Source organism: Plutella xylostella, chromosome 10 (genome assembly GCF_932276165.1).
Source record: "Plutella xylostella chromosome 10, ilPluXylo3.1, whole genome shotgun sequence".
NCBI lineage: Eukaryota > Metazoa > Arthropoda > Insecta > Lepidoptera > Plutellidae > Plutella > Plutella xylostella.
The window spans coordinates 8,917,228-8,930,571 of NC_063990.1; the positions used below are offsets into that span (position 1 = coordinate 8,917,228).

Sequence of the window (13,344 nt, forward strand, 5' to 3'; positions counted from 1 at the left end):
CTGCCTGGGATGTCAAGGGTTGAGCTCGTGGGCAAAGCCGTTTTTATTCTGAGATAATAAGCAATCATTAACTGCCAGTTTCTATATCTCTATCTATCCATAACTGGTAGTTACTTTCATACGATTGTGACATATCAAAAGTAACAATCTGTCAAAATTGTATGAAAGTAACTAGATAGAGTTATAGAAACTGGCAGTTAAAGAATAGGGAGTCCTTCACAGATTATTCTGTAGATGTTGACACATGTCTGTTTCATTATTCGTTCATTCATTCATTCAATTTAATTCTATATTTATTGACGAAAATAGGTATCACGAAAATCAATATTTTGTTCCGCGATTAATATAATAAACGTTTTAGCATTAGATTCTCGAGGTTATAAACATTTAGACAGCATGGCAGATGCAACGGTAATTAAATTTATTGGATAATTTACTTTTCTTTCATAGGTTTTCAACCTATCATATTTAGGTCATAATACATTTCTAACAAAACATGATACAAATTATTAATTATCACTACCTATCAATCTTCTAGGTGATCTATACTTTGGCCATCCACAAATGTATTTAATTGAATACATAAATATCATAACTTTATGTTTTAGTTGCCCCTTCACTTGGAGCCAATGCCATCTCAAGAAGCCCCGCAGAAACGACTATGGATAGGCAATCTGGACACGCGAGTTAATGAGTATGTATATTTTTCTATTACAATTGTTTTATTAATAATTGTTTTATTTTCGAGTATACCTAGCAATTCAATTATTTATGTTTAAACTGCATTACTTTATGTTATCAGTATCAATAATTGAGGCATGTGTTTGTGTATTGTATACTCATGCCAGCATTTAAGCTTTTGATGTCCTAAGAATGATAATGATATGATGCTGATAATATCGGAATTACTGTGAAATATACATATTTGTTTTATTTGAGTAAATAATAAATAATCTGTAATTTCAATATGCATGTCAGAATAAAAATTAAAATAACTGATCAACTTTATTAAACCTTACCATTTCTCTTTATCGGTATCAACTACTGAAAATGGTGCGTGTATACGGAAACATCGAGAAGTTTGACATGCTGTTCCACCGCAGCGGGCCCAACATTGGGCAGTCCCGGGGATTCGCCTTTGTCACCTACAAGATGCAGCAAGACGCCATCGAAGCCATGAAGTCTTTGAATGGACAAATTCTAGGCTCAAAGAAGATATGTGTGAAGTTTGCAAAACACACAGTAAGTAATGTGTCTTAACTTATTCTTATTACTACAGTTTGATCTTAGCATCCTATGAGACTAGAAAGTATAACAATCATCAAATACAAAACATAAACCTACAGATTTGACTCTTATCAATATTAAAGTCTCCATTAATAATCATCAACACATGAGAGTAGAATTATCATCACCTACTGCAAAGAATAATTTACTAAATTGTTTCTAATTATATTATTTTGTCTTACAGGATGACCATGACAGACCAAAACCTGAACTTGGTATCGCAGCTTTAGCCGGAACAAATGCTATGCCTGAAACGAAGATCAGTAGAAAAACTGCCATCCAATCAATAGAGGCTAAGCTTAAAATGATGGAGAATATGAAAGCAGGTGATGACTTTGTGTTAAATAAACTTGCAGCAGACGAGGCACCTGTTATAGCACAGTATCAATATAAAAGCAACTTACCTCAGCACAAGTCTTCCACATCCTTCAGGAGACGGCACCCTTACCACAGGAAAAAGTAATTCAGGAAATTTACAGAGATTATTTAAAAAGCAGTGGTGAGGGGTTCATAGCTTTGAAGGGGAAGCCAGTGTGAAAAAAATATACCTATCATGAAATATCGTAAGGTACATATTAAATCAGTCAATCCAAAAGGGAAGCCATTGTGTTGTATGATCCCTTTGCCGCTGTTATGGAGCAGTATTATGTAAGAAATAAAAGATATCATTAATTCTATTTTTTGTGATCTGATAAAATATTTTTTATGAGTTAATAATGAAATTAAGTGTGCTCCCTTACTTAATTATGTAATTCTAAGTATCTCATTTGTTTTGTAAGTTTAAAATACTGGTTTCCATTAACAGGAAAGTACCATCAGTATGTGTTCGATAGTACTCATAATTTAATTTATAAAATGTTGTAGTTTAAATGAAATGATTGATTACTTAATAAAAAAAGCATCACCATTAAATTTCTGAATGTATGGGTATTGCAAAAGAAGTGTATAGATATTTTACAAAGTGTTTATGAGATAGGATACCGTGGCCGAAATTGGGCTAGTATGACACGCAATACACTACTTGGCTTGTAGAAAAAGCAATATCATGTACCTTAGGTTGCGATTACAAGAGCTACGCTTTACATTGGCACCATATCTTTACCATGGGGCTTCGTCTGTGTAATGTGTATGCCATGAATTGAATTACTAAATAGTAGAATAGTTTTACTAAATTATCTGAGCTTCTGGATCCGGAATTAGGTAATATTAATAATTTAATATTTTTTGTGATTTAGTTCCTATAATAGCAACTTCTCTAATCATGTTTAGTATGGAACAGTGTTAATTATTTATCCTTTTCCAACGAATCAATGATATTACATAATTATTAGACAATTTTTACAAAAAAAATAAATGTTCAATTCAAACTAGGTTTATTATATTCGTGAGTAGGTACTTAGTTTAATCGAAAATTATACAGGTGTGTTGTGTCGCTTGAGTGTATTGATATTGTGTTAGGTAAGTTAATTGTAATAAATTAAAACTACAATGTTGACCTATTCTGCGTTTTATTATATGTATTCTATACCACATAATATGTACTTATTATTGAGTCATTATAACTCAATGCTTGATATTAACTTTATTACGACTCGTATTGTCTCTGTAGCTTTGAGCCCCAAAAACATAAAGATAAAATATGTGGGAATATACTGAGAACTGTAGTGGCCTATAGATAGTATAGATCTCAGAAAATGAATACTCTACAGGTTTTATATCAGGAAGTGTAGTAAATTAAACAAAGAAATTGCAAATAAATATATGTTAATTCTAAGCCATTATAAAATATTAGTTACACTGGGTTGTTAAAAATATCACTGGTTTATATTTCAGACCTAAACAAGTTTAACATCTTGGCAACACTTAAAACTAATAATTCAAATAAGCTATAGCATAACTGGATAAACTGTCTGCTAGTTACACCAGACTAAAGGACACTTTACATAATATTTATGTAAAAATTAACTAATAGTTATCTATCATCTACTTTGATATTATAGTTTTGAACTTCACTTACATAGTTAAGTATTTATTTCCTATTCATGTAACAAAAATAATCAATACAAATAAAATGAACTTAACAATGTACTTTACCACCGAGTATAGATTCGGTACACAAAAGTTGACATTTAATTTTCTAAATTGCTTGTTTTCAGCCAAAGGCTAACGAGCGTGGCGTTACCGATAAATGTTATCACACATCTCACGTTCTCTTTACAACCTTGTGCATCATTTCAGTTATGGTTTCGTAAACCATTACGGCAAATGTTTGACCAAACCCGTAGCCCGTTCACATAGACTTGAAACCTGGAGATATGCAGTTGGACAGAGAGCTGGCGAGCTTGGCGCCGGGGCTGGCCATCAGGTAGTCGTCATCTTCGGACTCCAGCTTCCTCATCCGACTGGAGTATTGCGTCTCGTCATCGCCGTCCTTGAGCCAGTCTTTGTACTCTATGCAGAGGGGCCAGATTATTTTACCGGATCTGAAAAAAGTAAGGAGACAAGTTGTTTACCTTTTGTGCCAAGTAAGAATGAATGCCGTATTCTTATATATTTTTTCCTCCTCCATTTCCATCCACTTTTGGCTGTCTTTGGTAATACGGGTCCATAGTGAGCCGGCGACCTGCACTATGTGGTCTCTCTATCATCTCCGCGGCCATTTTTACAATAATAGTCTACCTAAATAAATATAAACTAGGAATCCGACAGTAATATCGTTAACAGATTTAGATTAAACGTGGACTAAAAGTCTAAAACACTCTTGATGAAAAGCGACTTGCACCAAAATCTTAACTGAAGATATAGTGTTAAAACTCGATATATGCCATAAATGTATAAGGATTGATTGATGTTTCTTAAATCGATATTATTAAGATTTTTATGCAAGTCGCCGTTAGATACGTAACAACACTAACCGTGGCAGCGTATACGGGTCATACGGGAACCAGTTGTCGAACTGCTCCCCTGCGTCAGCTTGCAGCGTCTGTCTCGCGTTCTTCTCGATGATGGCCTGGCAGTAGACCACCTGGTGAGACCGGGTTACGGAGGAGAAGGCCCGTGTCACTTGGGACGGGCACGAGCGCAGCGGGTTGAGGCTGCAGGTCACCAGGCGAGGCAGGTTGAGGGACTCCACGAAGTTTATGCCTGGAGATTGGAGGGTCTTGTAAGTGGTTTGGGTAGACATTGTAGATTAGATTGACGATGTTGGTGACAAACACTAGAGCTAGGGTTTGTTGCTGTGGTAAAAGGATTAGCCAGTCAGTATAGCGCCAGTTGCGGATTGCCCAGGGAGTGCCGGACGTATATCATAAAGAACAGTTGATACGTCACTACTTGTTTACACACAATGAATAATTATAATTGTCTACTTAATGAAATTCATCACATTCATACTCACTTTCTTTACTCATAAACAGCTGCTGATGTTTGAACGCGACCAGATAGAAGATCGCGTGGCACACCGCATAGAACGCCCCGTGAACCTTCGTATTATCCGATTTCGCTGTGCCTTCCTGCGTCGCAGTTATATACGAATGGCACCATTCTGCCATGCTTCTGAGGAAGTGTATGAGTCTAGTGTTGGGCATGCGGACGCATCTGGCCAGGAGGCCGGCGAGGTGGCTGGCGGCGGTGCGGCGAGTGGCCAGAGCGGCGGGGCCCAGCCCGTGCATGCCGCCGGCCATCACTGCCCACAGGTTGTTGAGCACTCGGTCCGCGCATTGTTGGCTTATTGATATCGTGTAGAGCAGCAGGAATTGGACGTGTCTGAAAATAGTTTAGATGGTTATGATTATGCATATTCTCCTGTCATAGAATCTAGATGTGTAGGACAGGTATAAAACATTGGTTCATTCCAGGATTTGAATGAGAAGACGAGTTTTTTTCCATTACGCCACCTGGCTTTACATGGTGTGTGAAAATATTTTGGTCTCCAGCATTTCATTGGTCAATTTCATTACTCCACACTTGCTTAGAAAGCTTTTTCACATACCTGATTCCATATGTAGGCAGGATGACCCTCTCAAACACATTGCACATGGTCCTCCAGGCCGGGTCCTTCTCGTCCTGCAGCCACCGCAGCACCTCCAGCATACAGTAGTCGAGGGTGTCACTGAGGGCAACATCCTCCTCATCTACGTCCATGGAGAATACTGTGTCACTTTGAGACTTGTTCTTTGCTCTCTCCGCTAAGTTCACATCCATCGTTACCATTCTGTTGAGTTGTAAGATGATTTGGTTAATTTATTTTAAGGTATTTGTATGTATGAGGCTTGTGTTCACATAATTATTTGTCTGTGGTTTACTGTTAACATAGGACAAGTCAAGATATCTTCTGAACAATATAATTTTATTATATTTAGAGCTTTTTTGCCTTTTTCCTGAGCTAGATGAACACAAGCTAAACAAAAACTTTAATATCTCCAATCTTCAAGTCAACAGTAAATAGAAGAAACTTACCTATTTATAATAGCCATAATAATTTGTTCTAATAAAGATGGAATATATTTTGTAATCCATATTAAATTATGAATGTAGGTCCTATTTGCACAAATTCCCGCTTTGTAGTAAGGGAATTGCTTTATAATTGTTTGCATTAAGATATCACTAGTCCTGAAACATAAATTTATACATCTAAGTTATAATATATGTAAATGATACAATATTGAGACATTCAAAATATTTCTTGAACAAGGTGTTTCAAAATATAGCATGATGACATGATATGTTTGGTTAGTATGGCACATAAAAGAGAATGATGTTAGCTTCATATCTGAAAAAGTAAATCATCTAGACATAGCAATGTTGGATGGACATCAAAGACAGTTATTGCAGTGCCTGATCTCAATGAGATTTTCCATGGCTGGCTGACACATAGATGAAGATGAAAATATGTAAAAAACTAAATAACTTACATAGGCATAACAGCCACTATTTGAGCTATAATATTATGAATATTTGACCACTGCTTCACAGTTTTTTCAGGTGCAGTATTCTCCCAATTTTCACCATCAGCTGAAACACATAGAGTAAGTTACTTAAATATTGCACAATGTAATGAATCATCCTTCAATAACAGTAAACACTACACAATTTCACCAAGATGTGAAATAGTTTTCTAGTAAAATAAACAATAATCACCTCTAAATAGTTTGACTAGGGAGTCCATAACATGAGGAGAGTGGTATGCATGAGCAGTCACCAGGTCTATCAGGAACCGGCTGTACAGCTCAATGTTCTCGGGAGACTTGTCCGTCCACTCCACTGCACACACCGCACTCACAAACAGCTTCAGTTCTCGACCCAACAACACCACACAGGAAATGCAGTCTTCAATCAAGAGTTTGAAGTTCTCATCAGACAAAGGATAAGTCTTCAATATCTCTATGAGGTCATTATAAGGCCCTGTGTTGTTAGTTATGTAGGTTAACAGTATGTTTTGCACTTGGTTCTCTTTGAATCGAAATTTCATACGCGCCACGTTTGCTTGACGGTCTAAAGTTTTTTGCATCAAAGATGCGATGGACTTTTGCGCGGCGACAGCCATGGCTATAGGTTAAATACTTTATTTCACTTTAAATTTTGTGATATTGTCTTTAGTAACTCTACGACTTCTGGTTGCCGCAGAAGTTCGGCTTTTTTGTGATTTAGAACCTCTTTCAATATGGTACTACTGTCTTCGTAGGGAGGCACTATTTGCGGGTGATGTTCGTAACTGGTGCCCGGCTTGTTATAAGTGCCACTGGTATCCGATGATTCACTGCTTCTCTTTTCTTTCAAATAGGACTGTAATCTTTCAAGAACCACTTTACTTTCACCTTCTTTCTTTTCAGGAATGTAACCTTCTTTAGACATAGCTTAGTGAGAAAAATCACATTTTGTAGTACACGTCACCGTATTAGGTATAAGTTTTACACACGATACAGCGTATCAATTGAGACTCTGCAGACGCAAGTTACTTGTGTATTTATTAGCCAAAATAAAATATTTTTTACGCGCACTTGGTAAGCCATGTGTTGTTTCAATTTGACATTTATCTTAAATTATTTGACGACTTTGACGTCAGTAGTTATGACGTTTCGATTAACACATTAAACTGATAATGTAGAAAACATTTTATGATTATTTTATTACTTTTACGGATATAATATTCATCTCATCTTTCATGCAACATCATCAAAAAAGCATAGAATACTATATTACTTTACTAGAGCACCACTACTACTATTATGAATAAACGTTTTGTATCTACTAATTGCGTATGTTGGAATGGATGTGTCATTATCATTTCATTCATTCACTAGACTTCAATTTACATCCTTGCCATTAACAAAAAATAATTTAATAAGGTGTTGGATGGAGTTTAAAGTTGAAACACAAGAGGCGGCTTTTTTAACTTTTACATCGGTCATTTTAGGATATAGAAGTTTAAAAAAATGTTAAGCACAGTCTTTGGCTAACTATGTACATTACCTGACATCACTATTTCTAAGCCCTTAGATATTATTAGTAAAATTGATCCTAAACACCCTAATTTACTAGTAATGTACAATTACTGCATATAATAACTTAAGCCTAATAATAAATAATACACTATGTTACAACTTAAACTACCTATATATTATACAAAAAACTATAAAACTATAAATAAAATAGCCCTTCTAGCTCTGATCCCTGTGGAAGGGTCCCCAACACGCTGGCGACATTGCCCCGCTGGATCGCCAGACTCAGGCGCTGGCGGAGGTACGCCCCGGCTCGTTTGTCACCTGAGACGTCTGCGAGCCGGGAAGTGATCTCCTTGACCAAACTTTTGGCGTCCGGACCCCATGGCCCCATGGTTTCAACACCAAACGGGAGAAATAAGTATGTGCTGTCGAGCGACCTGTATTTCTCCCGTTTCAGGTTTTCAGCAGTACCAGCCGCCGCTCCCGCTGCCCTGGATGTGTGTGGGACGTGTGACGCCGCCAGTGTGTCGACGCACGTGGCATCCCACACTAGCGACCTCCCGTGTGCCCAGGGAATGAGCGACATCCCGTCGGGCCTCTTCCCGTCGTCGCGAATGACACCGGCAGGTTCCAGTACCGCCGGAGTGTTGACTGACACTAGGGCCCGGCGCAGGATGTCGTTCAATGCGGCGTGGCGGGACAGGCGGCCGGCACTGCGTCTGCACGAGAGGCCATGGTGGCCGAGTTGGTTGACCTCCGCTCCGCATATGCAGTGATGGGGCTGGACAATTTTGATGCCAAGGCGAAGGCCGATCGCCGTCTGGAAAGACCTGTCGTCGAGGAAGGTTCCTATCTTCGGCGAGGGCAGGGCATGGAGCCAGAGGCCTGACTCGCGTTCTGCTGTCGCCAGGAGTCTTGCCCTCTCTGTATCGTTAGTGCTCGTCTCGAGCAGGTGCCTTCCTGTAGACAGGCATTTGGGCTCGTCCCACAGACGCTGCGAGTGCGGGTTTTCGGGCAGTGCCTCACCAGGGCAGATCGACTGCCATGCCTCCTTGGCTTCACCACAGCACGAGACCTCAGAAACACCCAAAGATGGGTGAATAATTTTATTATACAAGGCCAGCGTGCTGTGGGTTGAAGACAAGAAGGCGGGCAGGGCTACGTCCGATACCTTTCTGACACCGATGCCGCCAAAACGGATGGGTAGGGAGGCCTGGAGCCAGTCGCGCTCTCTGAATGGTAGGTTTAATATTTTACTGAGAGAATTTTGTATTAGGTTGTCAATGTCTGAAAGAATTGTTTTGTTTTTGAAAATGGGGCTGCATCTTAGTATATATGTGAAGTTGGGGACGAACAGCGAGTACCGGATTATTTGAAATGCCATGTGTTTACTTATTTTGAGGAGGTGTGGGATTTTGTTGGTGAAAGAGTTAATTTTTTCAGATATGAAATTGTTAATTGATTGTTCATGGATGGGAGCTCCGAGGAGGCGCAGAGATGTTTCGTCAAGTATTTTAATATTGGGGGCTAATGCGTTGAAACGTTGGATGATTATTTTTGTTTTTTCATATTTTTTTTTTGCTGTGTGTCAAATAAATGATTTCTATTCTATTCTATTCTATTCTATTATCGATTTTCTCGCTTCGGATATATGGGATGGGATAAAAATTTCGCACTTAGCGCTGTTGAGTTCCAGGCCTATTTCCCTCATATTGTCCGTGAGTGTACGGAGGTCGTCGAGCACGGTGTCAGACTCGCCTCCCAGAGTGCCGTCGTCAAGGTACCACATGTTCAGCTTCGACTTCAGGGAGGATATCGTTTTGTGGATGGCGAGGCTGAAGATGGCGGGGCCGAGCGGATCGCCTTGTTGGCAACCGACCTCGGAGTGGATGCGATTTGAATTGTAGATGAGATAGGATGGGGATGAATAACATTGCCAGAGGTATGGATATATTTCTGGTGTGAGTTCTTTTATTTCAGTTAGGAATGTACCTCTGTCTATTGAGTTGAATGCGTTTTTGATGTCGACTTTGAGGACAACCTCGCCGCCGTCGTGTTCGATATAGGTCCGCAGTGCGTGGACTGCGGCCTCGCATCCTCCCTTGGAGCCGAAACCGAGTTGGAGGGGTTGCAGGTAGGTACTTAGCTTTGGTAGAATTTGACGGCAGCAGACTTTGGAAGCTATACGTCTGAGGGTGGAGCCAACGGCGATGGGTCTTATGCCCCCATCCTTTTTGTTGAGGGCACAGAGTCTGGCGCCGTACATGAGGGGGGCAATTGATGTGTTGACCTTCCCCGCTAGCATAAGGTTGATCAATGCCGTCAAGTTGCTCAGCAGGGTTTCTCCTGCCTGGCCGGTGCTAGCGAGGAGGTCTTTCAGGTGTTGGGGGCTTAGGCCGTCCAGTCCGCCGGCGGAGCCGCAGCGGAAAGACATGATGGCCCCGTACACGTCGGTCCCGAGCACCTGCAGCGGGGCGGAGTCGCTGGCCGGGGCGTCGGGGAGCTGGGCGGAGGGCGGCTGTGGCGGGTGCTTCGACTGTAGGCCTTGTAGCGTCTCGGGGGTGTCTGGGGCGACGGAGTCGTTGGAGAACATAAGTTGGGATGCGCCTTTTATGTCGCCATCGCTTATTTTGGTTTCTATGATTTTATATAACTATAGTATATTCTTTACATCATCAATCATTTTGTACGTAGGTTATTCATCACGTAGAATATCAATCAATTTTGGTTGAATGGCTCTTTGCCGTGTGTGACTAACACGGCTAACTGGGCCAGAGTCACGTGACCAATGCTCACAGTATTGGAAAGCAGTCGTTACGGTTATTTTAGACTATTTACACAGTTAAAACCTGAAACAACCAGACAAACACAATATATACAAACAATAAGTGGACATCACAAGTAATGGTTAGATTTGTTAGTATATATGTATGTACAAACACATTTACAGTTTAATATTGTTAGTCTTAAGGAATTTGTACAGTATATTAACAAGGGGAGTATGTACAAGGGTAAGAAGATAGTTAGTATTTACAGGTTTGGGAATGGTGGGGGGGAGGATGTCATATAGGGAGGTTTGAAGGTTGGGACATTCGAAAAAGAGATGATCAACAGATCCTTCACTGGCACCGCAGTCGCAGACAGAGCTATCACGGACCCGAATCCTAGCCAAGTGCACCGGGGTGCACGCGTGGCCCAGACGCAGTCTACAAAGAGTGGAAGTTGCTGGTTTATCTAAGTGTTTTGCTTTAAAAAACCATGGCTTTTTTGGGATATGAGGTTGGATATGGGAGTAAAATTTACCTTTAAAATTCCTAGAAGTGTCCCAGGACACTTTCCAGGATCTATCCAGCCTCGGTCCTGCGAGCGAGGCAAGGTCATGGGCAAAATTTTGGTAATGAGTGTCCAGGCCCAAGCTAACGGCATCCTTAGCAAAGGAATCTGCACACTCATTACCAATAATACCACTGTGCCCAGGTATCCAAGCGATAGCTACTTCTATACCCTGAGTCATGCAACGGAATAGGGTTTCTCTAATTTTTAAAATGATAGGGAATTTGGATTTGGATTTAAAGGGAAAGGAAATAATTGCTTGTAATGAACTGGCCGAATCAGAAAGTATAATAGTTTTGTTAAGTTTGTGTGACTCAGCGTACAGAAGCGCCTCGAGAATAGCTGTTGCCTCGCCCGTGAAGACCGAGGACTCAGGGGGACGCTTAAAACTGAGTGCAACTTTGTACTTGGGCAGCCATACGGCCAAACCCACGTTGCTGTTTTCGGAGAGTTTGGATGCGTCAGTGAATATGGGGAGCCAGCCTGGCCACTCTGAATTGAGTTTCGCACTTAGAGCTTTTTCAGCGGCAGGAGAGTCTTTACTGATACCTAAATCCATTACTACATTGGGCTGAAAAACTAAGGCGTCGTAAGGAACATCAAACAGAGGGTAAATACTAAATTTGGATGTAGGGTGGGGGAGGTTAGAAGAAAAGATATAAGTTTTTAGTAGATAGGAAAGTCCATGGGTTTCTTGAGCATTACACAGACGCTTAAGGATATCAAGTTTGGGCAACAAAGGATGGGAGTTAGATTGCCAGATTCGAAAGAAAAACCGATCACATAAGTATTGTCTCCGAAGTGAGAGAGGAGGGTCAACACACTCAACCTGGAGGGCATTGGTAGGGGAGGATTTCATCGCACCTGAAACTATGCGAAGGCACTTGTACTGCACTTTGTCAATTTTCTCCAGAGCTGCTTTATTGCAAGGGTCTATAATGAAGGCAGCATAATCGAAATGGCTCCGGACAATCGCATTATATAGCAGTTTTTGTGAGTAAGGGTGGGAACCCCACCAAACACCCGACAGTGATCTGAGGACGTTGACACCCCTCTCACACTTCCGAGCCACATAGCTCATATGATGGGTACCTGATAACTTGGAATCCAATATCACGCCTAAGAATTTTACTTCACTTGATACAGCAATTGAATCTTCTCCAATAACGATGTCCACGTCAGGGACGTTGCGCTTCTTGGTAAATACGACTGCTGTACATTTTTGAGTGGAGAGGGATAAGCCATGTCGAGTCAGCCAGTCCGAGAGGTATCTTAGGGCCAGGTTCAGCTGGACATTTGTCTCTCCTAATGAAGAAGAAGCGTGGTAGAGTGCAAGGTCATCAGCATATTGTAAAATGTCGCAAAAGCAGTCAACGGACCGTTCAAGATCGTATGTATAGAGGCTGTACAGGAGAGGGCTCAAGACTGATCCCTGGGGGAGGCCTTTCCAAACAAATTTTGGGTGGTCTAGGGAAGATGATGGGGATTTTATAAATATGGATCTCTCCATTAGTAGGCTGCAAACAAGACGGGTAAGCTTCACTGGAATACTCAGCTGGCGCATTTTCTGCCTGAGCACAGGAAGAAGTACGTTGTCGTAAGCAGATGCTACATCAAGAAAGACACCCACCAGGTATTCTTTCCTCTTAAAGGCAATTTGGATGTCTGTAGTGAGTATCGCAAGGCTGTCCAAAGTACTCATGCCTTTCCGAAACCCAAACTGGGTTTTGGCTAAGATACCTTTGTTTTCGACAAGCCATTCGAGCCTGCACTTTATTATGTGTTCGAGAATTTTAGCCAAGGAAGAGGATAGGGCGATCGGTCGACGGGAGTTTGGATCACGAGGGTCCTTTCCGGATTTCAAAATAGGTACGACTATTTGTTTACTCCATGAGCTCGGAGTAACTCCGTACTCAAGGAAGTAATTTATCAGCTCCAAGTAGACCTGCTTGACCTTGAGGCTTGATTTTGAAAGAAACGAATATGGAATGCCATCAATGCCTGGAGTTGAATCGGATAGGCCTGATTGAGCAGATTGAAGTTCGTCCATAGAGAACGGTGAATCCAATCTGTCTGAAGATTGTATAATAGACGGGGGAGGAGGAAAAGAATCATAGTGTGGGACATATGGAGGGGCCAGCTTGTCGCTGAACCCTTCGAGCCATACAGAGGGATCATTGGATGTGATGTTTTCGACGTTCAGAGATCCACGGAAACGTCGAATGTATCTCCACACTAAGGAAGGGGGAGATCTGGGGGAGAGACGTTCACAAAACCTGAA

The 13,344-nt window shown here is 41.0% G+C and overlaps 3 protein-coding genes across 3 annotated transcripts; 1 reads left to right on the top strand and 2 right to left on the bottom strand.

Moving 5' to 3' along the window:
- The first annotated feature begins 251 nt into the window (after nucleotides 1-251).
- On the top strand, nucleotides 252-2,786 carry LOC105391519 (probable RNA-binding protein 18). The gene is made up of 4 exons (XM_038117848.2): nucleotides 252-411; nucleotides 609-698; nucleotides 1,039-1,242; nucleotides 1,472-2,786. The coding sequence occupies exons 1-4, from the start codon at nucleotides 397-399 to the stop codon at nucleotides 1,748-1,750; spliced, it is 588 nt and encodes a 195-aa protein (XP_037973776.2). The 5' UTR covers nucleotides 252-396; the 3' UTR covers nucleotides 1,751-2,786.
- A 248-nt stretch (nucleotides 2,787-3,034) lies between these two features.
- On the bottom strand, nucleotides 3,035-7,331 carry LOC105391520 (RNA polymerase I-specific transcription initiation factor RRN3). The gene is made up of 7 exons (XM_011563006.3): nucleotides 6,427-7,331; nucleotides 6,201-6,300; nucleotides 5,746-5,898; nucleotides 5,279-5,500; nucleotides 4,685-5,052; nucleotides 4,203-4,431; nucleotides 3,035-3,770 (listed from the first exon to the last, which is right to left on the bottom strand). Exons 1-7 carry the CDS (start codon nucleotides 6,830-6,832, stop codon nucleotides 3,578-3,580), a joined length of 1,671 nt encoding a protein of 556 aa, XP_011561308.2. The 5' UTR covers nucleotides 6,833-7,331; the 3' UTR covers nucleotides 3,035-3,577.
- LOC125489114 lies at nucleotides 6,856-10,370 on the bottom strand. Its single transcript, XM_048623766.1, has 3 exons — nucleotides 9,361-10,370; nucleotides 8,052-9,285; nucleotides 6,856-7,142 (listed from the first exon to the last, which is right to left on the bottom strand). Exons 1-3 carry the CDS (start codon nucleotides 10,321-10,323, stop codon nucleotides 6,856-6,858), a joined length of 2,484 nt encoding a protein of 827 aa, XP_048479723.1. The 5' UTR covers nucleotides 10,324-10,370.
- Between the last annotated feature and the right edge of the window lie 2,974 nt (nucleotides 10,371-13,344).

What these genes read in the sequence shown, in the direction of transcription:
- LOC105391520 (XM_011563006.3), bottom strand. Translation starts at nt 6,832, where the DNA reads ATGGCTGTCGCCGCGCAAAAGTCCATCGCATCTTTGATGCAAAAAACT. An exon ending in CCTAGTCAAACTATTTAGAG is followed by an intron (nt 6,301 to 6,426) that starts GTGATTATTGTT and finishes TATGTGTTTCAG; the next exon opens with CTGATGGTGAAAATTGGGAG. An exon ending in ATTATGGCTATTATAAATAG is followed by an intron (nt 5,501 to 5,745) that starts GTAAGTTTCTTC and finishes ACAACTCAACAG; the next exon opens with AATGGTAACGATGGATGTGA.
- LOC125489114 (XM_048623766.1), bottom strand. Translation starts at nt 10,323, where the DNA reads ATGTTCTCCAACGACTCCGTCGCCCCAGACACCCCCGAGACGCTACAA. An exon ending in TATCCGAAGCGAGAAAATCG is followed by an intron (nt 9,286 to 9,360) that starts ATAATAGAATAG and finishes GAAAAAACAAAA; the next exon opens with ATAATCATCCAACGTTTCAA. An exon ending in CCGGCTCGCAGACGTCTCAG is followed by an intron (nt 7,143 to 8,051) that starts GTGACAAACGAG and finishes TTTCTCACTAAG; the next exon opens with CTATGTCTAAAGAAGGTTAC.
- LOC105391519 (XM_038117848.2), top strand. An exon ending in ACACGCGAGTTAATGAGTAT is followed by an intron (nt 699 to 1,038) that starts GTATATTTTTCT and finishes CTTTATCGGTAT; the next exon opens with CAACTACTGAAAATGGTGCG. An exon ending in TGAAGTTTGCAAAACACACA is followed by an intron (nt 1,243 to 1,471) that starts GTAAGTAATGTG and finishes TTTGTCTTACAG; the next exon opens with GATGACCATGACAGACCAAA.